Source organism: Myotis daubentonii, chromosome 5 (genome assembly GCF_963259705.1).
Source record: "Myotis daubentonii chromosome 5, mMyoDau2.1, whole genome shotgun sequence".
Lineage (NCBI taxonomy): Eukaryota > Metazoa > Chordata > Mammalia > Chiroptera > Vespertilionidae > Myotis > Myotis daubentonii.
Genome location: NC_081844.1, coordinates 79,388,209 through 79,414,752, shown reverse-complemented (window position 1 = coordinate 79,414,752; position 26,544 = coordinate 79,388,209). Strand labels below are relative to the sequence as shown.

Sequence of the window (26,544 nt, the reverse complement as noted above, 5' to 3'; positions counted from 1 at the left end):
AACATGTATTGCCTGAACAATAGGAGGCCATGAACTTATCCATCAGCTCTCCACAAAACAGACAGGTGGTATAGTACAATCTGCACTCTTGGGTACCCCAGGAGGTCTGCAGGAGTTGGAGAGTATGGTGTCTGATCACAGTATGGGCAGTATGATATAAGACCCTGGAGAAATAAGAAAACTAAAGTTGTAAACATAGTCCTAAAATTACAGTGACATAAGAATGATTGAAGCTAAAGTTTTCTAAATACTATCACTTCTCAAACACAAAAGGACTTTCCAAATGTTTGGTAGCATGATTACCTTTCATATTATTAGGACCTCTCTATCGCTCATATCTACAGTGTGAAATTAATAATAATGACTTGTTATTCTGGGCTCCAGAACAGGTTTGCTAATTACTGATGGTTAAATGCTTTGAAAATTAAGAAGGGCTATACTGAAATGACTTCTCTCTCTCTCTCTCTCTCTCTCTCTCTCTCTCTCTCTCTCTCTCACACACACACACACACACACACACACACACACACACACACACACACATACACACCCTAGAAACAAAACACACTTTACATTTACTAATAATACAGTTGCTTGGATGCACTGGGGAGCACAGATCATGCTTTTATTCTTAGAAACCTAATGCAGTTGCTGACCTATGGGATGATGAAGACCAGGGTGTTGCCTGTTTAGTTAATAGTTATTTCCAGCTTCTTTTACATACTTTAAAAACAGTGGCCTAATAATCTTTCTGATAACAATCTTCTCTGGTAAGTATTCATTTTTTTTATTGATACTGTATTTATTTTATTTTATTTTATTTTTTTTTTTTATTGCTTAAAGTATTACAAAGGGTATTACATATGTGTCCTTTTTTTCCCCCCTGCCCTTGACAGTCCCCTGGCCTCCCCTACCCTCCAGTGTCTTATGTCCATTGGTTATGCTTATATGCATGCATACAAGTACTTTGGTTGATGTCTTACCCCCCTCCCTCCTGCCCCCCAACCCTCCCCGGCCTTCCCGCTGCAGTTTGATAATCTGTTTGAGGCAGCTCTGCCTCGTATCTATTATTGTTCAAAAGTTTATAATGGTCTCTATTATCCATGAATGAGTGAGATCATGTGGTTTTTTCCTTCATTGACTGGCTTATTTCACTTAGCATAATGCTCTCCAGATCCATCCATGCCGTTGCAAATGGTAAGAGTTCCTTCCTTTTTACAGCAGCATAGTATTCCATCGTGTAGATGTACCACAGTTTTCTAATCCATTCATCTACTGATGGGCACTTAGGCTGTTTCCAGATCTTAGCTATGGTGAATTGTGCTGCTATGAACACAGGGGTGCATATATCCTTTCTGACTGGTGTTTCTGGTTTCTTGGGATATATTTCTAGAAGTGGGATCACAGGGTCAAATGGGAGTTCCATTTTCAGTTTTTGGAGGAAACTCCATACTGTCTTCCATAGTGGCTGCACCAGTCTGCATTCCCACCAGCAGTGCACAAGTGTTCCTTTTTCTCCACATCATCCCCAGCACTTGTCGTTTGTTGATTTGTTGATGATAGCCATTCTGACAGGTGTGAGATGGTACCTCATTGTTGTTTTGATTTGCATCTCTTGGATGATTAGTGACTTTGAGCATGGTAAGTATTCATTTTGCTTAAGGTTTGTACTCCAAAGAATTCACCCAATACCTTCCCACAGCATACCAGAACCTTGATGTTTTATGTGCTTAAAACTGGTATTTTAACATAAATATGGAGATGAGCTCCAGTAAATGTGCAGGAAAATAAAAAAAAAATGTTTTACTTCAACTGAAAAAAAACAACTAGGAGCAAGAATCCGCCCCCCCCCCCCACCACCAAATGGCATCTCATCTCAGATTACCAATTTAGAAATCAGACATCAAAGAAAGTTGGATCTTTTTTTCACCTAAAGCAGGGTGGGGAACCTTTTCTTTTGCCAAGGGCCATTGGGATATTTATAACATCATTCAGGAGCCATACAAAAAATTATCAGCTTAAAAATTAGCCTGCTATATTTAGTCAAACATTTAATTAACTCACCCCTAATGCCTTGGCAGGACCAGACCAAATTATTTCATGGGCCTTAAGTGGCTCGGGGACCTGACGTTCCCCACCCCTGACCTAAAGGAAATATTTGATGAGTGTTCTCATGGTAATCATGAGAGATGACTTGAGGAGACCAAATAGCTTGGAGCCTTATGGTCTCACTCTCCCCAGGATATGGCATATGTCACTGGAGACATGGCATCATAGGCAATGCTAGGATGGGGCCTTGACAGGTGGGGCTCCCAAAGCAGAAGAAAAGGCACTGAGTGAGGAGACCAGGCTCCACCATGAACTGTCAGGTGACCTTGGCCCAGTCACTCACTGCTCTGAAGCTCCTCTTCCTCATTCATTAAACCGGGTACTTAGACTAGTAATCTTTACATGAGTTCCTATGTATCTAGCCCTTTTTGCTCCTCATTTCTATTGAGCACTTTGATAAAGAACATCTAAGTTGAGGTTTACAAAAGGATTGTTATTCCCCTTTTACAGATGAAGAAGAGACTAGAGTGGTTAAATGATTAATCAGCAAAGTGTAGTCTTCCTTCTGTGTGCAGGACTTACCAGTGTAGATGGCCACTTGGCAGATGAATATTTAAATCAGCTCCTTAGTATACAAGTTGGGGTTGGAGGTAAAAACCTGGGAATCATCAGCATATAGATAGCAGTGGAAGTTGGGATATATATATATAGATGAAATCATGTCAAAGCCTCAGTCTTCTTTTTTCATATTTACAAAGTAGGCACATAGAGTCCTACTTCCAAGTGTTATTCAGTCATACACTGGATAAATTAGTTTAGGCAAGAAGCTAGAATCTGATTTTCCTGATTACATTTGAACTTATTTAAATGTAATCACTTATCTTTTACTCATGTCTTCTGAGACTTTTAGAAACTTACTGTAGTTGTCTATGCACAATATAATGAGCCTCCATCAGTCAGCTTTGGCTTCAAGACATCTCTTAGAGTCCCATATATCCTCCTTGCTGTTCCTACATCAATTCCCTGATAGCCATTCCAGCACTTACTTGCTCCTCAGCCTCCTACAAATAAAATTCTTAAATCAGAGTATATGTACTAAGTGATTTTATGCAAATTTATTAAGTCCTGTAATGTGGCAGGTCCTGGGCTGCAATATACAAATGATTAGTTAAGTATGAAAATGTCAAAAATACAAACAGCACTTTGACAGGGCTATTGGGCCCTAAGAACAAAACGCTGTGGGGCAAAGAAAAATGCTGTGGGGTTCTGGAGCATGAAACAGTGGGTTTCCCCAGGGACATAAGGAAAGTCATCCTGCAGTTACCTTCAAGCTGATCTGAGGAAGGGTTAGGGTTTCTTAGAGGAGGCAAAGAGGAGCATCAGTCCAGGCTTGGGAACACAATGGACAGAGGCACCAAAGTGGAAAGAATGGAGCATTCTGATACATCATAAGTATATCCCCCCTTATCCGCAAATTCACTTTCTGCAGTCACCACAGTCAACCACGGTCTGAAAACAATAAATGGAAAATTCCAGAAATAAACAATTCATAAATTTTAGATTGATCACCATTCTGAGTAGCATGACGAAATTACGAACTATCCGATCTGTCCTGCCCAGAAGGTGAGTCATCCCTTTGCCCAGTGTATCCACACTGTATACACTACCTGCCCATTAGTCCGTTAGTAGCCATCTCAGTTATGGGACCAACTGTTGCTATATCACAGAGATTGTGCTCCTGTAAACTTTATTTTACTTAATAATGGCCCCAAAGCACAAAACTAGTGAGGCTGGCATTCAGATATGCCAAAGAGAAGCTGTAAAGTTCTTCGTTTGAGTAAAAACTTGAGTACAATACAATAAAATACTTTGAGAGAGAGGGAGAGACCAAATTAACATAACTTTTATCACAGCATATTTCTTAATTGTTCTATTTTATTAATAGTTATTTTTGTTAATCTCTTACTGTGTCTGATTTATAAATTAAACTTTATCATAGGTATGTATGTGTAGTAAAAAACACAGTATATATAGGGTTCAGTACCATCCAGGCCTTCAGGCATCCATTGGGGGTCTTAGAAATGATTCCTCATGGAAAGGGGCACTACTGTACTGATTTGCCTAACTTTGGTTTTTGTTTTATAATCATCAGGGCTCTACATTTTTCTAATTGCTACTTTGTCATCTAGTCTCTTAATAGCATTTTCAGTGATCAGGAGAAAATGTTAAAAAATTACTTCTATACATATGTTGTGCTATAAGTACTCTTCAAAACTTGTCTCATGAACATTTACTATTCTAAATCCATAATGAGGTGAGTCATGACATATCCTCTGGAAGGTTATGATATCCGGTGATGCCAATTCTAAATTAGAGTTTCTCTGAAATGTTTTCACAATATATAGTTAATGCAAATAAGATATATAGGTCACAATAGCTCTGAAACTTTGTCAATCTTCTTTTCATTTGATATATTTTTAAAAACCAACAAAGTTATCAAACATCAAGCAGAGAAGACTGCAGCCTTGGCCAAGACAGCATGAAGGGTGATACTCTTCTCCAAGATTGAGATTTAAGGGTTCAGCAAACTTTGTCCAAAGGAAAACAAACAGGTTTAAATACCATAACACTCAAAAATGTTTTGTGATTATATTTGCAATGTAGAAAATGAATTTGCGTATAAGAAAAATTATCTGTAAGCCAACATATGTTAACATGTCAGGGAATTTCCTTCCAGTGTTTTTCTAGAAATTCCTTCCAAAATTTCCTGTCCAAGCATGCCACATAATGAACTCTGACTTTCTCTCTGTACCTTAAATCATGTTGGTATTAAAACTTACTTCCCTAATCCATTTCTATCCCTGCATCTCTACCAACACTGCACTTGACCAAATGACTACAACAGTTCCCACTTTGACCCCACATCCAGGACACAATATTCCCCCGTCCACCAAGGTGCCAATCAGACCATGACATTCTTCGACTTCAAAAACCTTCTTAGCTCCCTCCTTCACCTCCTTCAACTCTCTATCCAAAATCATGTCCTCGGGGAGTTCCTACATAACCTTATATTAGAAAATAGCAATCTGCATAAGCTTCTGTCTGTTTTGCTTATGGCTATATCTCAAAGATTTAGAACAGTGCCTGGCACAGAGCAGGCACTCAATGACTATTTATTGAATGAGTGACTAGCACTGCCTCATACTTTCACACAGTTGGGTCATGTGATACCTCCCCCATAGTGGGCAGTGACCACATCTCACTCCTTGCATCTCCAGTGCTGGGCACAGCTTCTAGAACACAGAAGGTTCAATACGCTCATTTTGAACTGAGTGGAACATCCTTTTAAGGGTGGATTATTGGAAAGTGCTCAAGCTTTCAAGCTAATAGGCTCATACTATTTCTGCTGCTTACTAATTGGGTTTATTTGAAAGAAAATGTTTTCCCAGAAATTGCTATGAGATTGGATGTAAAGAAACTCAGGTCTAATTTGCACAAAAAGGAGAGTTCCTCATTACACTTTGTAGTAGGACCTCCTGTCTGCCATTCCCTCTGGTCTGCCAGCTCCAGGAGAGCAGCAATCATGTCTGCCTCCCTCTTCATTGTTTCTCCAGGGCCCTAGCACAGTGCTCAGCACATGCTAGATCTTTATTTATCTTTGTTGCTTAATGAAGTAATGATCAATGAACACATGAGTTCTTCCACGAGCCAATCCATGCACCAAAGTGGGTTAGGTGTGCTTGTGGGTCAAAGTTTTGGAAGGATCCAAGAATAGGGTGTTGTTAATTCAGAGCTCCTCTGCAGCTATATTGTATGCTTCAGCTCCACCAGAACAAACAGACCCCAAAATGCTTGCTAAAAGCAGTGTACCGTGAACAGCAGTCACCATACAGTCCCCTTAGGAATTCAGCTGGTACACAAAATGCCACCTCATCCCGCCACGCTTAATTTCTCTATCTGCAGAATAAGCTGCAAGGTCCCCCAGCCACTTCAGGGAAGAAACTGCAAACCCTTTGCTTCCCTCCCTTTCCCCTGACTTCTTACATGAGGACAGTGATCCTGGATGAGGCAGGGGAATCTGTTATAGAATAGAGAAGGATGACCCCCTGATGGGAGTCATAAGAACAAAAAGGGAGTGGGGGAAGACAGACCGACCCTTTGATAAGAGGCTTAGAGCCTTGGGAGAAATAGAATGACTTCCACTCTGACACTTTGATTGCCAGCACACCTGCTGGTAACTTGTTGAGTGCGGGTCAAACTCAGTGCGGGTCTGAGTTCAGCCAGGCTCAGCTCCCTGGCTTTCTCCTGAGTGTAGTAGATGTGGGGTTTTGCCTTTCACAGTTTCAGCACTTCTGCCTCTTAACAACAGGCATCATCTCTCTGTTCCTCTTCACCAAGAAGGACTCTGAAGCTGCCCCTTCGCGTGGTGCTTGGGGTTTTTGAGCACTTACCAGGGAAATTGATATTTTTATCAGAGGAGTACTTCCCAGTGTTAGGATTATAAAATTTGGAGCCCTATCCAGTTTAGCTCAGTGAATAGAGCATCGGCCTGTGGACCAAAGGGTCTGGGGTTCAATTCCAGTCAAGGTCATGTACCTCAGTTGCAGGCTCCTCCCCAGCCCAGGCCCTGGTCAGAGCTTGTACAGGAAGCAACCAATCGATGTGTTTCTCTCACATTGGTTTTTCTCTCTGTCTTTCCCTTTCTTTTCCATTCTCTCTAAAAATCAATGGGAAAATATCCTTGGGTGAGGATTACAAATAAATAAATAAATAAATAAATAAATAAATTCATTTAACTTAATTTAGAGTTAGCCATACCCAAGTTCAAATACCAGCTGCCACTGAAGTCTCTGGGCCTCAGTCCCCTGTTTATACAAGAGAAATGATGATAGTATCTACTTCCTAGTTTTGTCATGAGAACTCAATGAGCTAAATATATAAAGCATTTAGCTCTGGGCCTGGCACATAATAAGCATTTAATAAATGATAACCAAAAGTAGTAGTAACTATGACAGTCTATGTTTTAATATTCTCTACCACTCTAATGGGTATAGAAACCAATCAAACATGCTTAGGCTAACTCCACGTGGGGGCAGGGCAGGAAGGCAGGGCAAGGGTGGGCCTGCTTCTATGTAAGTGAACCATGGGACTTCCTGAGGGTCCTTCTTTCTCTTTCAATTCATACAGCCTGGCTGATTTTCTGAGTTGACGCTTGAAGCAATCACCCTATCATGGAGCTGTAGGACCTTCTTCTTTTCCTCTGGTCTATCGGTCCCATGAGGGCAGCAACCATTCCTGATTCATTTTTCATTGACTCACACTGACCTATGATGACAGAGTGTCGTATATGAGAGAGAGGGAGAAGAAGAGACAGAGGAAGAGACAGAGATAGATAAACAGAGGGGGAGAACAATCAGAGAGAGGGGAGAAAGCCCTGAAGCCTTCCAGAGAGCTGTGGGGATGAGGCAAGGCTCACATAGGCAGACCTGCCTTCCAATCTTGGTTCCTGTGGTTCCAGCAGAAAAAGCAAAAAGCTAAGGAGAGGCTCTCCTGGGAGCTCAGCAAGAGAGAACCAAGCAGCATCTTTCATCTGAATAAGGATGTACAGAGAGAATATACATTAATTTCTCTCTGGATGAATAACGACATTCACGTAATAGTGAGAATTTATGTAAAACATTGGATAACGCTCATGACCTACGCACATAACTACGCTATGGTTGAAGTAGTTAGTAACTATATGGGTCCACATGGTGAATAATCTCTCCTTTCTGGGCCTTTGCACTTACCAATACTTCTTTTTAGAATGCTCATTCCCTGTTACCTCTCCTCCCGCACGTGCCTCGCCCCTGCTAGCTTTACTCATCCTCAGGTCTCAATTTATACTCCACCGCCTCTTGAAAGCCCCCCATATCTGTATCTGGGTGGCCTGGCATGTCCCAAGGCACTTACGTCACTTATGGGCCTTACCTGGTTACTTCTTATTCTCTCTAGAAAGACCCTGAGTTCCTCAAGGATAAAGACTATGCTTTATTTAAGTCTGTATCCCCAGTGCCTGGCACACAGTGGGTGCTCAAATATACTTGCTGAGCTAGGGAATAAAATACTTGAGTTGCTCTTCTGTTTCCTTGAAAGACAGTCTCTCTCCTCCTTAGACAAGCCTCTGAGTCCATCAGAGAGGACTTGTTATAAAATCAACAAGCAGAACAATCCACTACTTCTGGGATTTCACAATGTCATGGTGATGGATTAAGGAGCCCATTATAATGTCAGTAACTGCCAATAAAGTAAACCAAAAAGCACAGTGGAAATCAAAGTATCAAGACAGTACTGTCAGCACTCCCTGGCTAAGAAAAGCGGTGCAGCCACCTGCAGATTCAGGCTCTGTACCCAGGGGCCTGCACCTGCACTGTGAATTATCAAGGACTCTGCTCCCAGCCCAAGCTCCAAGTTTCTGCCCTGCTGTGCTGCCTGCACCTTCCACCTGAGAGATGATGCAAAGTGAAGCTGTAGAGCTCAACCCAATGAGCACTGAATTAGCTTTGTTAGAAAGGCACTTGAAGACCCACACCCCAAAAGAGAGAAATTTTCCATGTTTATACCCTCTACTAACATATAAGCAACAGGTATAACATTCGCTAATACTTGTTATATATTGTGTTAAGTGAGTGAAATGGGTTATCTCATTTAGTTACTCCTTGAAACAGCCCTATTAAGTAACATCATCATCCCCATTATACAGATTAGAACACACGGAGAGATTAAATTATACACTCAAAATCACACAGCCAGTATGAAGCAGAGCTGTGATTTGAACTCAGATACTCTGATTCTAAAGCCCAAGCACTAACCATCCAGTTATCCTTCTCATGTAAAGACTGATCAGGCCTGTGCTGAAAACTTGTAAGATCACCACTGGCTCACATACAATCAACTTTCCCAAATCCTGAAACACTTAGGACAGAGACCCCCATAGAGAGGTGCAGGAAGTGTGGGATGAAAAAAGAAAGGCCTCCTGCAGAGAGCAAATAATAAACTCAATGTGGCAGTGGGCAGCCTGTGGCAGCGTTAAAGAATTGGGCCTTTGGGATGTCATGGAGCAGAGAGCCAGCCCTATCCCACCCCACCTTTGGGGCAGAACCCTGGATTCTGAAGACAGAGGGGCTTGTCTAAATCCCCCTGGGAAAGGCAAGGTGAGAAATGCTGGCTATCTGACTCATGCACTAAACTAAAAAATGCTGAGGGATATTAGCCTTTTATGATAATTCAGGATATGGGCTTATTGATATGGGCTTATTAAAGGTTAATGAAACAAGTTTATGCATTAAAGACAAAACATGGATTGAAGCTTTTCAATTTATATCTGCCATAATGAGCACTAGGCTCAGGTTTTTACCCAGCATTTGACACCCACTAATTATTTCAGTGATTCCAGTTACAATTAATAAAAACTCAGCCATGTGTGTAAAATCTTAATATTCCCTTTTGTCATCCATCAACTGAGTAGTGGGACATGCAGAAGGGAGTACTGGAGGGCAGGATGTGGCTCTAAATTCCTTTCTTAACCAAAAGGTATTGAGCATGATCTACATGCCTAGCACCGTGCTATGCACTTCACTTTACCTGCTTTGCCTCACTGACTCCTTAGATACAATTTAAGTGCCCTAATCCCTTTTTATGTTATCACCATCTGTCTCCCAAGTCACTCTTCAGAACCTAAAATCAATTCTCTATAAGACTCCTCCAATCCCGCTCCAACCTCATACCTCCTTTCTTCATCTCCAGATGCCCTCCCACTTCACCATCTGGAAATCATAGTTCCTCCTCAGTAAAATCTCCATCATTGCCTCTCCTCTTGAAAATGCATCACCTTCTTGTTCTTCCTAAAGACTAGTTCCCTGAAGGACAAACTTCCCCAACAGCCCTTTCAAGAGAAGCTGGTTTTGCTCCCACAGTCCTCTTACCACTCAGATGGGAATGAGCAGTGTATCTCTCTTGCTGTTCCTAAATACTTCCAAATCTTTCTCTTTCTCACCTCCCTAAAAGCACTCAGCTTTAAATCTTATTTCATCAGATTATATTACCCATTAACCCTCATCATTGCAGTCTGCAACAATGGGGCACTCTGTCATTTCTCCATGGTTTTGGTCCCTGCTATTTAAATTCTTGGCACTCTAATATATACAGAGATCATCCTTTTAACACTCTGGCTCAACTTAATCAACTCATGTCCTTCAGTGGTCTACTTTAGTCACCACAAGTCTATATGATCCTACAACAGTCATGATCAATAAATGTAAACTCTCCATAATCTAGGCATCACACCTCATACTACTCCTTGACTTATTTTTTTTAAGTATAAGTTTATTTTTTAATTTTTTAAATAAATTTTATTGATTTTTTTACAGAGAGAAAGGGAGAGGGATAGAGAGTTAGAAACATCGATGAGAGAGAAACATTGATCAGCTGCCTCCTACACACCCCCTACTGGGGATGTGCCCGCAACCAAGGTATATGCCCTTGACCGGAATCGAACCTGGGACCTTTCAGTTCGCAGGCCAACATTCTATCCACTGAGCCAAACCAGTTAGGGCTACTCCCTGACTTCTTGCTCAAACTTTCCATCTCCCTCTCATACTCTAACTCTGTCAATCTTTTGCTTCCCCCCAGGATCTACCTTCCAAATCACTAACCTGACCTCTTTTTTAAATAGACTTTTCAGAGAAGTTTTCAGTTCACACCAGCATTCAGCAGAAGGTATAGAGTTACCATATACCGCAACACGTGCACAGCCACCCCATAATCAACATCCCCCCAGAGAGTAGCTGATGAATCTACACTGACACATCATTATCACCCAAAATCTGTATTTATATTGCGGTTCACTATGGTGTTGTGCATGGGTTTGGACAAACATGTAATGACATTATCTACCATTATAGTATCATACAGAATAGTTTTGCTGCCCTAAAAAATCCTCTGTGTCCACCTATTCATTACTCCCTCCCCCACTAACCCCTGGCAACCTCTGATCTTTTTACTGCCTTCAATAGCTTTGCCCTTTCCAGAATATCATGTCATTGAAACCATATTCTATGTAGCCTTTTCAGATTGGCTTCTTTCACTTAGTAATATATATTAAGTTTCCTCCATCTTTTTCCTTGGCTTGATAGCCCATTACTTTTTATCACTGAACAATATTCCACTGTCAGGATGTGCCAGTTTATTTTTCCACAGTTTATTTATCCTACTAAAGGACATCTTGGTTGCTTCTAATTATGAATAAAGCTTATATAAACATCTATGTGCAGGTTTTTGTGTGGACATAGTTTTCTTACTTCATTGGACAAATACCAAGGACATAGTTTTTTACTCCTTTGGGTAAATACCAAGGATCATGATTTGCTGGATCGTGTTGTAACAGTATGTTTAGTTTTGTAAGAAATTGCCAACCTTATGTTTAAAGTGGGTTTCTTGTGGACAATATATGATTGGATCTTGTTTTTCTAACCATCTTTCCACTTTCCTTCTCCCTTAGAAGTCCTGACTCTCTCCATACAAGCCTCAATTCCATGAACTATCATTATAATCTTCATCACATGCAGCTCAATTCCTCTGCCCCTCTCTTGATATGGTGTATTCTTTAGCAAAAATACAATCCTGGTAAAATCTAATTCTCTACCTCTTCCATGCCAGCACCATGAACGTGTTAGAAAACATCAACCATCTGGAACAGTCTTATTTGTTTAACTTTCTTTCTTTCTCTCTTTCTTTCTTTCTTTCTTTCTTTCTTTCATTCATTCATTCATTCATTCATTTATTTGAGGGAAACAGAGAAAAACATCAATGTGAGAGAAAAATCTATCAGTTGGCTCCTGCACGTGTCCCAACTGGGGATCAAATAGGCAACCTTTAGGTATACAGGATGATGTTCCCACCAACTGACTCACACCTGCCAGAGCAGCTAGTCTCATTTTAAATTTCTGACCATGAACCTCAAATGGGTTGTTATTGTTCTCCAGCAAGCATACCGTCTTCCTAATCCACTCACTCTTAAAATTCTCCTAAAATTATTTCAGACCTCCTCTCCTCAAATTTCTATCACCTCCTCTCCAATTTTTACTCTCAACTGATAACTTCTCTTCCTATTTCACTGAAAAAAAAAAAACCACTGAGCAATAGGAAAAAAATGTCTAAAACCCCACCACCAATGCTAGCATCTTCACCACATATTTGAACTTCCTCCTACTATAGATAAACCACATATGGTTCTATCTAAATTCATTCCTATGTATATAGACCAGGGGTCCTCAAACTACAGCCAGCGGGCCACATGCAAATACAAATATTGTATTTGTTCCCATTTTGTTTTTTTTACTTCAAAATAAGATATGTGCAGTGTGCATAGGAATTTGTTCATAGTTTTTTTTTAAACTATAGTCCGGCCCTCCAACGGTCTGAGGGACAGTGAACTGGCCCCCTGTTTAAAAAGTTTGAGGACCCCTGATATAGACTATTCAAATCGTCTGTCATATGCTATTGAACTACTTGCTGGATTAATATAATGATCTGCTGATATCATACACAAGGATCAGCAAAACTATCCACTGAAAAATTCCCATCAACATAAAATATGTGGTTTCTACCCCATCAGAAGAAAGAAGGCGGGGAGGGAGGGAAGGAAGGCGGTGGTAAGAGGGGAATAAAACCAAACACTTCTCTAATCTGTTACTTACCATTTCTCTGCCTCTTTTGCAATAAAGCTCCTCAAAAGAGCTGTCTATGTAACTGGCTCCAATTCTCTCTTCCAGTTCTCTAATCCTCACCAGTCATGCTTCCACTCTCCCAAATTGGTCACCTTGTGCTCCCATCAAGGTGACCAATGACCTCCAAATTGCTAAATCTAATAGTCAATTCTCAGTCCTCATATTATTTAGGAATAATAATACTACCAGCTTTAAAGGGTAATTGTGACCACTTAAAGAAATATTGGAGTACTCAGAACACTTTTATTGTAAACTGTTATTGTAATTATTTCGTAAACTCAACCTGAATGTCAAAACCTCCCAGCCTGACAGCATGCAAACTTATGGTAATTTATCTCCCTTTGTACTTCAACGGGTGCTTTCAATGAACATTCCTTCTCCATAACTGGGTCTCTGAAGGGAGAAAAAGGGGAATGGATTGGAGGCCCACACTCCTTTTAAATCTAATTTCTAAGGTCTCCCTTGAGGATTGAGTGTTAATTATCCTGTATTGTGTGGGTGTCTCCACAGCATCCATCTGAAAAATTAATTTTAACTTTTGACCAATGAGAGTAATAAGCTTCTCCCTCTTTTCTAAGTTTGACAGTAGCTTTGAAAATGTTTGAGAGTTGGGGGGGTCTTAACTAAAGTCAAGCAAACTAACAATTTCTTAAAATTTGTGTTGTCAAAACAATAGCTTCAGCACCACAGATTCAAAAATATCAACATATCATTTGGAGCTAGAGATTCATGTATATATATAAAAGGGTAAGCGACCGGCCAACTGAGCAATATTCCATTGTTCAGCTGGTAGCTATGATATGCACTGACCACCAGGGGGCAGATGCTCAACGCAGGAGCTACTAAGCAGCAGCAACTTTGCAGAGTGCCCTCTCACACACCCTAGGACCCCTCAGGGGATGTTGGACTGCCGGCTTCTCCTGATCCCCACAGGCCAGGCCAAGGGGCCTCACTGGTGCATGAATCCTTGCACCAGGCCTCTAGTAAATATATATTAGAGCTAGCAGGACTTGCTACTGAATTATATGTTGGATATGAGAGTAATAGAAGCATCGAGGATAAATCCAAGATTGTTTTGACCAGTGGGGAAAACTAAATGAGGTGGAACATACTAGATCCAGAGTTAGTTTGATTAAGTCTGAAAAGCTTATTTAGAATCCAACTGGAAATATCAAGTTGGCAATTAGATATATGAGCTGAGTTCAGGAAAAAAATGCTGGGCTAAAGATATAAATCTTGGAGTCATCAGCATATTGATGGTATCTTATGATCTTAGATAAGACTACTAAGGCAATTAGTATAAACAGATAAAAATAGAATTCAAGCCAAAACCGGTTTGGCTCAGTGGATAGAGCATTGGCTTGCGGACTGAAAGGTCCCAGGTTCGATTCCGGTCAATGGCATGTACCTGGGTTGCGGGCACATCCCCAGTAGGAGATGTGCAGGAGGCAGCTGATCGATGTTCCTCTCTCATCGATGTTTCTAACTCTCTATCTCTCTCCCTTCCTCTCTGTAAAAAATCAATAAAATATATTTTTAAAAAAATAGAATTCAAAGGACTGGGCACATATTTGGGCATGCCATAATGAATACATCAGGGATATGAGAATGAATCAAAAACAAATGCAAAAAGTAATCATTCAGGAAGAAAAACACAGAAGAGTATGGTGTGCTGAAAGCCAGGTAAAGAACTTGTATCAAGGAGATAGAAGTGATCAGCTATGTCCAAGAACTTGGTAAGTCATGTAAGATGAGCACTGAGAGAGAACCAACCACTAGATTTAGCAACATGAAAGTCACTTGTGACTGATAAGCCCAGTCTCAGTGGAGGCAGTGGGTATAGATGAGAAAGTCTTATTAAATGGCATAAGAAACATTACAAGGAGGGCAATTGGAAATACTCAGTGTAGACAACTCAAGGAATTTTCTATAAAATGGAACAGAAAAGTAGAGCAGTGGTTGGAAAGGGAATTGGGATAAAGAGAAATTCCATTTTAACACATTGCGTACCGCATAGAAATCTCTAAGACATACGCCAGGGCCCGCACGTTTTGGGGCAAACTGCACGTTATTTAAATCATCATAATGCACTTTAGGTGTTGTTTTTCAATAATTATAACATTTTTATTTACAAAACAAACAATTAAAGTTCCTAGTACTTTTTTAACGTATGGTACTGCGTAAAACATTTTCCTCTATGAAGAGGGACCAAACAAAATTTACATAAGTATCTAGATTCACTCCTTTTTCCATGGGCGTGAAAAACAAGAACACTCGTGAGCGGTCCTTAACAGATGGCATGCGAAACACGAAAACACTCCTGAGCGGTACGAAATGTGTTAAGACAAGAGAACAGCAGCATGTTTGTATACTAAGCTAGTAGAGAAAGGGAGAAACTGACAATGTAGAAAAGAGAAAGGAAGATTGCAGGAGCCACATTGCAGGAATAGGCATAGGGATGATATCCAGCACACAAGTGGAGGAGCTGACCCTAGAAAGGAGTTGGCGCAGTTCATCCACAGTAAGAAAAGGAAAAACAGAGTCCATGAATATAGATGCATGACGGTAGAATGTGTGATGGTGTAAGCATGTGTCATTCTCTTCTGGTGACTTTATTTTCCAAGTAGAAAAGGAAAGGTCCTTATCTGAAAGTTAAGGGAGGGAGGAAGTGCTAGAAGACTGAGGAGAGGGGAAGGTATGAAATGCTTATTTAGGAAAGAGGGAGAGTAAATTGCCCAGGAACATTCAAGCCTACCTAAGATTGTAGATAGTGAGTTTACAGCATGCCTATCAGTGCAGTTGTGTGTTCTTCTGCCCCATTTACTGTGCAAAGGCAGAAACAGTTAAACTCAACCAGAGAGTCTTTTATCCAAGGAGGAGTATGAAATAAGAGGAGGACAAGAGATTTCATAATGTATGCAGGGACGATTATAACAATTGCCCATAAAATACAGTAGGTCCTCGGGTTATGCCGGAGATCCGTTCCTATGGCATGACGTAACGCAATTTTCGCCATAAGTTGGAACCCACCTATATAAGCACCTATGTCACTCACATGGAGCACATACACAGCAGTAATGAAGTGAAACAGTAAAAAAAACTTAAAAAAAAGATAACAATTCCTGACCTTTACTCGTGGTAAATAAATAATAATAAAAACATAAAGCACATATGTACATATGTCAAAATAACAGAACTTTTTTTTATAAATACTGTAAATGGGAGATGGTGAGGTAACCACAAAACGACATACCTTGAGTCCGATGTAACCAGAGGACTGCCTCTATGAGCTCTGCAAGGAGGGAGACAGGGATCTAAGAGAAATGAAAACCAGTGAAAAGGTAATATGGTCAATGGCTTGGAGGTTTGGTGGAATCAAAAGACTGCTGGAGTGCAGGTCTCAGAGGGAGTGAGCTGAACATATAGGAGGCAGTGATCAGAGAGAGAGAGACCTGATGCTAGGATCATGGATGTACTAGAAATAACTAAGAGAATAAATGGTAGAGTTACTGTTGAGAATAGGTCATTAGGAAAGATATCAAGTAAATGAGAAAGTAGGGTAGTGGGAGGGTTATCTTCCTAGATACTGAAACCACCAAAAAAAACAACAGTAGTAATTTTGGGAGAGTGACAGTGAGACAGGATCTAAACTCTTCAGGGAAGGTGAGAGTGACCCAGAGATAAGTAAGTGACTAATATAGTAGTGCCCTCTTATCTGTGACTTCAGTTTCTATGGTTTCAGTTACCGGTGATCAACCACAGTTCAAAAATCTATATATATAAAAGGCTAATATGCAAAGTGTCCCCTCGGAAGTTCGACCAGGAGACTAGGAGTTTGATTGATCGCTGTGATGTGCACTGACCAATAGGGGAGCGGCGTGGAACATGGTGGGTGAACAGCGGCGGCAGCAGGGCACTGAGGGGGAGAGGGAGGGAAAGAGGAGGTGGGGAGGTGGGGAGTCAGGGAGCCTGATCGGCCCTGATTGCTGGCCAGGCCTAGGGACCCTACCCGTGCATGAATTTCATGCACCAGGCCTCTAGTATTAAATATAAAACTCCAGAAATAAACAATTAAGTTTTAAATTGCTCACTGCTCTGAGTAGCATGTTGAAATCTCACAGTATCTCACACTGTCCCGCCTGGGATGTGAACCATCCCTTTGCCCAGTGTATCCATACTGTGTACACTATCCTCCCCATTAGTCATTAGTAGTCTCAGTTATCAGATTGACTGCCATGGTATCACAGTGCTTGTGTTCAAGTAACCCTTACTTTACTTAATAATGCCACATTAACATAATTTACTATAGTATATTATAATTGTGCTACTTTATTAGTTATTGTTAATCTCTCACCGTGCCTAATTTATAAATTAAACTTTATCATAGGTATGGATATATAGGAAAAAGCATTATATATATATATATATATATATATATATATATATATATATATATATATAGGATTTGGTACTATCCACTCGGTGTCTTAGAACATAGTATATATATATATCCCCCATTAATATGGAGGACAATTGCATAAGGAAAAGTGAATTCTTATCTCTTTGAGTCTTAGGTTCCATATTTGTGAATTGAAAATGCTGATAGTGCTTTCATCATGAGGTTTTTACAAGGATTGAATGAGATGATGCAGGTAGAACATCTGTCACCCATTGGACCTGGCAGAATTCAGATTGCAGAAATGTTATTTTTAAAAGGGGTACCTGTGAGGTTTGGGGTATGTATCTCAACTAAAGTTGCAGAGTGTGGCTTGGAAGGCTCAACTGAGCTCAGGAATAACACAGAAAATCATAATCAGCATAATCCCCCAGGATGTTCTTATAAGCCTGGGCCATGACCCTCCTATCAGCAACTATCCATTTTCATGTCATCTCTGGGCTCCAGGTGACACAGGTTCTTTCTGTCTCTTCAAGCCATCTGCAGACACCAGGCTTGTTGCCTTCCAGCCTAAGTGTCTAATGCAGAAAGCAAAAACCTAGCTGCTTGTTCTGGTGTGCCTCCCCATACCATGTCCAGGTTAGCTAAAAAAGGCCCAGAAAAGTGGAAGTTTCTAATGAAATGGTGCCTTGTATTCTGAACTGTGCTGAACCAAGAATCGTGCAGAGGCTCTAAGGCAGTACAGTCTGATTTGCTCCTAGCATAGGGAGCCTGGGCCAAGGCCTGGGTCAAGCCCTTTCCACTTCCTTTCTATATCCATCCATGCATTCAGCTCTAGGCAGGAGTTTCCACCAAGAGATAAGGTCTTGACTAGATAATAGGGAAGTCTGTATTTTATCAAAACAGGCAATAGCCGAAACCGGTTTGGCTCAGTGGATAGAGCGTCGGCCTGCGGACTGAAAGGTCCCAGGTTCGATTCCGGTCAAGGGCATATACCTGGGTTGCAGGCATATCCCCAGTGGGAGATGTGCAGGAGGCAGCTGATCGATGTTTCTCTCTCATCGATGTTTCTAACTCTCTATCTCTCTCCCTTCCTTACAATCAATAAAATATATTAAAAAAAAAAAACAACAGGCAATAATATTCAGAGACTCCTTGTTCTTGAGAAAGCACCAATAAAGTTGATGAAGTAGGGGGCAGGGATTCAGGGAAACTGAGTCGTAGCAGCAGAACTACTAGAGTTGAATAGGTGCATGTAAAGAAGTGACCCTTCTTGTCCATTTCCCTGAACTTCCACCTCTACCTCATTGAGGCTCTCAGACTATCTTAGCTGGGACAAGTTCTGAGAAAGTTTTACTTAGCATGACTCTTGCACAATCCTGAGAGTGGATCCCTAGCCTCCTCTACCCCCACACTACTCGGTGACCACATTTGCTTTGTTCACTGCCAATTTTTTTTTAATTTTTTTTAAAATATATTTTATTGGTTTTTTACAGAGAGGAAGGGAGAGAGATAGAGAGTTAGAAACATCAATGAGAGAGAAACATCGATCAGCTGCCTCCTGCACACCTCCCACTGGGGATGTGCCCGCAACCCAGGTATATGCCCTTGACCGGAATCGAACCTGGGACCCTTCAGTCCGCAGACCGACACTCTATCCACTGAGCCAAACCGGTTTCGGCCACTGCCAATTTTTTATTCCTAGTTATAGTAGGCTCTCAATAAGGAAGGAAGAAAGGAAGGGAAGGAAGGAAGGAAGGAACAGAGGAAGTTAGGGAGGGAAAGGAAAGGAGAAATAAAGGAACACAGAACACAGCTCTTCATGTCACCACAAATTCTCTGGGCTCTTTTCCAAAACCTAAACACTCCAAATATCTTCCCTGAATTTTTTTCCATGGCAATCTGCCTGAGCTGAGCAGTCATTATTTTTTTTCTAGCATGTCCCTTCTCCCTAAATTATTTATATAAATGGGAGGTCCCTCTTTTCTGAAAACATTTTCCTGATCCTTTTTCTTTGTCCTATCTAATACACATTTACTTATCTCTTCTTTAATGTAAGGGGACATTTTGATACAGCAGTGCTGGAAGGAGACAAGAATCATTAATTCAGAAAAATGGCTAAGCTTCTGCAGTCTGCCCGGCTTACATCTACTTGCTGAGGAAACCAAGTTCTGGAAAAGCAAAACTGCACTCCTGTTTATCAACTATCACTTACCAGTCAGGGCTGCTGACATTGATTAGCACTGAAAGGATGTTTGTCTCTTGTGTCCTTTCTGAACAGACTCCAAATAGGTTCATTTCAACTAAGAAATCAACAAGGAAGCCTCCAGGGGAAAACATTTCGGAGGAGTACTGGTATGAGGGTGACGTAACATATTTTTGTCCGACATATTTTGGATAATTATCTGGAACTGAAGTAGTCTGTCTGGGGGAGAGAGAAGCTGGCCTATCACTAGCAAAGGAAGTCAGCCTCTCAGAAATAATTCCAAAAGGTATTCCAAGGGAAGAGAAGAGAGAACTCCAGCAGCAATTTATTAAAAAACAAAACCAAAAAAGTCAAGTCTAAAATTGCTTATTCAACAGGCAAGCAATTTAAGGAGCCATGATTTGCCACACAAAAGGATTTTGTGTTAGATTTAAATTACATTTGGTTTTTAAATTGATCATTTAAAGCAGGTTTTTCAGCATATAAAAAGAAAGCACACCTGTGCACATTTTTTTCCAATTTAGCATATCAGCCGTATCTTTTCTGTAAACTTCCTGTGAAGAGCAGCTTCCATTATAGACTGGTGGTAAATGAGTGAAGTGTTAGTTTCACTCGCCTTAGAAGTTCATTCCTTGTTACTCCCTCAGAACTGAGCAGGGAGAGCTGCTGCTTTGAAAGAGCCCAGGATGGGCTTTGGCAAGCATCAGAATCGCTTACAGGACAAAAGATTCCTGGGCCTCATCTCCATGAATTCTGATATGATAAGTCTGCGACAGGGCCTGGTGTCTGCAGTTTTAGCAGGCACCCAGGCTGACTCTGATGCAGGTGACCCAATGGAGCACATCTTGATAAATCCTAGCTTAGAGAAGATGTCTTCTAGATTGTTGTGTCAAGACAAATTGCCCTGCCTTCTGGATCCAGCACATCCCCTGGCTCTAATGCTCTCCATAAGCTCACACTTGGTGGATAGTTGCTGATCAACCCTGCTGTGCTGGGCAAGCCCACCTGTGGAGCTCAGTATGACACACCCTTGATTTCTCTTTATTCTGTTAGAACGATTACAGGAAGTTATCTATGCAATGCAAGGATTTTGTGGTGGGCGTGCTGGACCTATGCCGAGACACAGAAGAGGTGGAAGCAATTTTAAATGGTGATGTGAACTTCCAAGTCTGGTCCGACCACCACCGTCCAAGTCTGAGCCGGATCAAACTCGCCATTAAATACGAAGTCAAAAAGGTAAGCTTCCCCACCTCTCCTGGCCTTCCCACCTGGCATGGTTGCTGGCCTAGCTTTGTGCTCATGTTTATTTTATGTTTACGCAAGGTGACAGTGACAACACCAATTATCCAACTTCTCTCTAGACAGGGAACTGCTCAGAGCCCCTCTCTGCAACCCCCTTTCCCATCCCCAGGCTACCAGGAGAGAGAGCTCATGATAGCCATTCCATAAAAAGGCTTTGAGCCTTGAGAATAAAACGGGATTTTCAGCCTCCAAACCACTGACAGGAACAATGTCACAGTTAGTGTTCCCATGAGCGAGCAGACCAATTTGAGAGTTTTCATGGGAAACAAATTACAGGTTGTACAATAGCATGTACTGCGCTTTCTCCGTGTGCCTGGGGACCCATTGTGTAGAAAATGTTTTAGTGTAGAGCAGCGGTTCTCAACCTGGGGGTCGAACGACCCTTTCACAGGGGTCGCCTAAGACCATCGGAAAACACATATATAATTACATATTGTTTTTGTGATTAATCACTATGCTTTAATTATGTTCAATTTGTAACAATGAAAATACATCCTGCATATCAGATATTTACATTACGATTCATAACAGTAGCAAAATTACAGTTATGAAGTAGCAACGAAAATAGTTTTATGGTTGGGGGTCACTACAACATGAGGAACTGTATTAAAGGGTCGCGGCATTAGGAAGGTTGAGAACCACTGGCTTAGAAGCTTTGTGGAATCCATGGTTCTGGAAGGCTTAGAGGAACTGCACTCCCCAGGCTCATGAAAGTCCACAGTAGGAAGCTCCAGTTGACTTTCACAAAGCAAGCTTGTTTAATGGCCACTGGCACCCAGTTGCACTGCACTCAGACCCACAGTGGTTGGTCAGATCAGGTCCTAAGAAGCAAAACTCAATTATGGTTCCAATGTAGATGTACTCTGAGTTCTTCAGAATCTGCTCTTATGTTAGATGACATGATTCATCCTGATGAAAACTGCAGAGCTCCAAAGATCAAAGATCCAAAAATGTGTTTAAATATCAAAGTGCTTTCCACATATGCAGGATGGCTGATCAGTCTTTCAGGGGTTTTACCCCAGCTATTTCACAGGATCAATAACTGGGCATATTTTCAATTCCCCAAAACAGCTTCTGGGCATTTCTCCTTTGTCTGATTGTCTTAATTTGTGAGGGGTGAATTTTATGAGGAAAATTCCACACATGTATCTGTGGAATTCATCTAGAGATAGCTTCTAAATTTGATAAAATCTTCTTGCCCTTTTACTTTTAATAATAATAAAAAATTTGAAGAAAATCAGTTTTTTAAAAGAGTCTGAGTCCCAAATATATGTTGATAAAGCATGCAAAAGGTGACCTTAGATAAATATTAGGAAGTATAGAGTGATGGGAGGAGAGGAGTCAGGCTACAATTTGAAATATGATACTATTTTCTGAACTCAGGGAAACCCACTTTTTAGCCTATCCCAAGAGCTCACTGAGGCTTTTCATCAAAGCACCGGCATCCCTTCCTGAAGCTGCTGACACATTCTCAGTCTGGAAGTTCAAACACACCCTGCTGTGAGACTGGCAATGGTAAGGATGAGCTTGAGTTTCCAGAACCACCAGCATTTCCTGCCTTCACCAAGCCAAGCATACCCCTGCCTCACAGCACAGAGAAAACCCAAAGTATTGGAGATGCTTAGCATTTGCAGATTTACTTTCACAGTTTTGGCTATTCAAGAGCAATTCCAACAGCCCATGAAATGCAAGCAGTCACCATTTTTCTGAAACATAAATCCACATATTTTAGCAAAACTGTCACTGAAGGTAGATCAGTCAACTAGTCCCAAAGTCTGGCCACTACCTCATAGCTACATGTTCCCACTCATTGTCAACTACAAAATGGGCACAGTGATGAGTGAGAAGAGAAAGTAAATTGCTCCATGAACATGACTGTTCCAGTCAGAATTAAAAAGGTTTTAGGAGGAAAATCATTTACTCTAGTGGTATTCGCCAATTAGGGCAGGAAATATCCATCATGAATGTCAAGTGTCTGCTGCAATCCACAATTAAGACAATGATAAATGACTTGCATAAAATGTCAGCCTTGCTCACTCAAAGACCTCCCTCCATCAAAGCACCACCATCCCAAACCATGTATGTCATCAGCCAACAGTAAACAGGCTCATAGGTTTCCTTGACATTTATTCTACTATGATTTACCAGTGAAAATACCTAATATTAAAGACTTATTAATATTATAATAAGATTTCAGTTTTAATTTATGAGCTTTAGCATGCTTGCGTAGACAGTCTACTCCTGGGTCTTTGAGTTATGAAATGACTAGCACCAAGGCCTATTATACAAATACACTGCCTTTCACACCTGATATACGTATGAGTCTTGAGGCTAAAATATAAAACTGCAAGTATTCCTAAGGCTTGACCCATGTGATATAAAAAGCAAACCATTAATTCAGTGATTAAAGTAAACTAGTTATTCTTGGCAGTTTCATGGGCTGCTAATAGGTATGACTTTAAGAAAAGGTTTTGTGTTCAAATAAGTCAAATAGATTTCTTAAAGACATTAGAGAGCCTTTAATATGCACTGCTACTCTAAAAGAAGGCAACAATATGTATTACTTACCCAGAGAACTGTATTTCTCATGGAGCATTTGATGAAACTAGCTGTCCATGTAACAGTCTGGAAAATTCTAATATAGGATCAGCCTAAATACCTATGAAGTACATGGATCTGAATGAAGTGGGTGCTGCCCTGTGGCTGGTACTGTGCCTTGAATCCTGTCTTCACTTGCATGTTTGCCTCTTTTCAGGCACCATCTTCATGTCTAGTCCCCAGACTGGCTCAGACACAATGTCAGCCCTTGTTAGATAAAGATAATCACCCCACTATGGCACAGGGACCACCTGGTACAGAGGAAGGAATCATGAAGTGGGTGTCAGGAAATTTCTAGCATGATGCTTACACTTATTAGCCATGTAGTCTTGGTTAAGTCCTTGAAGCTCTCGGTGCCTTATTTCCATCTGCAAAATGGGCATATAAGTTTTTGCTTCATAGAGTTTTCTGTGAACTTTGAAATGAATTGATATGAAAGGAAATGTTCTAGAAACTAAAAAGTTCTGTGCAATTCCACAGGGAAGCATCAGTGCTAACATTCAGTGATGTCCCTTTCCTTGGGACTACAGTGGTCCTTTGTCCCCAGATACATTCCCTAGCTTGTCCTTTGATATCTCCCCAGAGAATGCTAGAAATGTCCCCCTGTGTAAGGACATCATCCTTATAGCCTAAAGTGCCTCCTGAAATGACCAAAGGCCTTCAGAGGATGTGGTTGTTCTTCACAACTTCTATTCTAAAAGGGTCACTCAGGCCCCAGCTGGTTTCACTCAGTGGATAGAGTGTCAGCTTGCAGACTAAATGATCCCAGGTTCGATTCCAGTCAAGGGCCCATGCCCGGGTTACAGACTCGATCTCCAGTGTGGGGCGTGCAGGAGGCAGCCAATCAGTGCTTCTCTCTCATAATTGATGTTTCTATCTCTCACTCCCTCTCCCTTCCTCTCTGAAATCAATAAATAAATCTATATAAATAAAAGCCTAAGTGACTGGCCGACCATTCAGTGGAAAGACCGGTAGCTGTGATGCACACTGACCACCAGGGGACAGATGCTCAACGCAAGATCTGCCGAGCTGCAGTGACTTGGCAACTGTGGTTCTCGGATGATGCACCCAGAACCAGAGAGGAGGGAGCCCAATTCCAGGGTGCATCACCTGAGAACCGCTCTCTCATAATCTGGGATCCTTCAGAGGATGTCAGAGAGCTAGTTTTAACCCAATCCCCACAAGTGCACGAATCCGTGCACCGGGCCTCTAGTCCTATATAATAAAAGGCTAATATGCAAATCGACCAAACACTGGAACGACCAGTCGCTGTGATGCGCACTGACCACCAAGGAGCAGAAACTCACCTCAGGAGCTGCCCCTTTGTGGTCAGAGTGCTTCCACAGGGAGAGCACTGCTCAACCAGAAGCCCTGAGCTGGGCTTGCAGCTGGCAAGCACAGCGGCAGTGGTGGGAGCCTCTCCCGCCTCTGCGGCAGTCAGACATCCCCCAAGGGCTCCCGGACTACAAGAGGGTGCATGAATTTTGTGCACTGGGCCTCTAGCATATATCCTATCTAATAAAAGAGAAACATGGTAATTAGCCGTACATCTGCTACACTTCCCATTGGCTAATCAGGGCGATATGCAAATTAACTGCCAGCCAAGATGGCGCCAGCAGCCAGGCAACTTGAAGCTAACATGAGGCTTGCTTGCTTCAGTGCTGGAGGAAACCAATGTTCCCCGCCTGCCTTGCTGGCCTCTGAGCTTGCAGTTTGAAACATTGTTACAAATATAGTAGCTAAACAAAACCCCAGAAACCTGCTTTCAGCCAGCCGGGATCTCAGAGCTGGAGTTGATACAGTGTTTTGATTGTAGAACCCAAACAAACCAGATACCTGCTTTCAGCAGCAGAGGCCTCAGAGCTGGAGCCAGAGCTAAAGCTGGCCCAGAATAAAAAGAAAAAAAGGAGCAGTTGGGAGCTTCAGTCACCCGCCAGCCTGAAAACAGCCCTCAGCCCCTCACCCAGACTGGCCAGGCATCCCAGTGGGGACCCCCACCCTGAAGGGTGTGTGACCACCTGCAAACAGCCATCATCCCCTCATCCAGGCTGGCCAGGCACCCCAGTGGGGACCCTCACCCTGATCCAGGACACCCTTCAGGGCAAACCAGCTGGCCCCCACCCATGCACCAGGCCTCTATCCTATATAGTAAAAGGGTAATATGCCTCCCAGCACCGGGATCAGAGTGACAGGGGGCAGCGTCCAAACTCCCTGATTGCCCTGCGGCTCTGTGTGTGACAGGGGCGGGGCCACAACCTCCCTATCCGCCCTGCTCTGTTCGTGACAGGGGAAGGCGCCCCAACTCCCTGATCAGCCCTGCTCTGTGCCTGATGGGGAGGTCCCCAACCCCCTGATAGCCCTGCGGCTCTGTGTGTGACAGGGTGCGGCGCCCCAACCCCCTGATCAGCCCTGCTCTGTGGGTGATGGAGGGCGGCGCCCCAACCCGCCCCCGCCACGGGCACTGCTCTGTGTGTGATGGGGTACAGCCATAACCTTCCCATCGGCCCTGCCCTGAGTGTGACAGTGGTGGCGCCCCAACCCCCTGATCGGCCCTGCTCTGTGGGTGATAGAGGGCGGCACCCCAACCCCCTGATCCGCCCTGCTCTGTGCGTGACAGGTGGGAGCTCCCCAACCCCCTGATCGGCCCTGCTCTGTGCGTGACAGGGTACGGAGCCCCAACCCCCCTGATGGGCCCTGCTCTGTGCGTGACAGGGGGCAGTGCCCCAACCCCCTGATTGGCCCTGCTCTGTTGGTGACAGGGGGTGGGGCCACAACCTCCCCATCGACCCTGCCTTGAGTGTGACGGGGTGGTGCCCCAACCCCCCAATCGGCCCTACCCTGAGTGTGACTGAGGGTGGCATTGCAACCTCCCAATCCACCCTGCTCTGTGCATGACAGGGGGCAGCGCCCCAACTCCCCAATCGGCCCTGCTCTGAGCCCGACCAGGGGCTGCACCTAGGGATTGGGCCAGCCAGGAGCAGTCCTAAGCCAGCAGGTCCTTATCTCCTGAGGAGTCCCAGACTGCGAGAGGGCACAGGCCAGGCTGAGGGACGCACCCCCCCCCCGTGCACAAATTTTTGTGCACTGGGCCTCTAGTATATATAAAAGGGTCACTCAGCCTCCTCAATAACCCAGGTGGATGTGTCATCTGAAATATTAGCCACTATGTTTGGAAGGCAGTGTTGAGAAGTGGCTAAGAGGGTACTCTGAGGTTAATCCTGGTCCAA

The 26,544-nt window shown here is 42.5% G+C and overlaps 1 protein-coding gene across 1 annotated transcript in view; it reads left to right on the top strand.

Annotated features, from left to right (window-relative positions):
• The window catches only part of TRPC7 (transient receptor potential cation channel subfamily C member 7), a 135,100-nt gene that overhangs the window by 22,906 nt on the left and 85,650 nt on the right, over positions 1-26,544 (top strand). Inside the window, exon 3 of the mRNA XM_059698455.1 lies at positions 20,471-20,653. Coding sequence (XP_059554438.1) covers positions 20,471-20,653 — 183 coding nt within the window. The remainder of the gene's footprint in view (positions 1-20,470; positions 20,654-26,544) is intronic.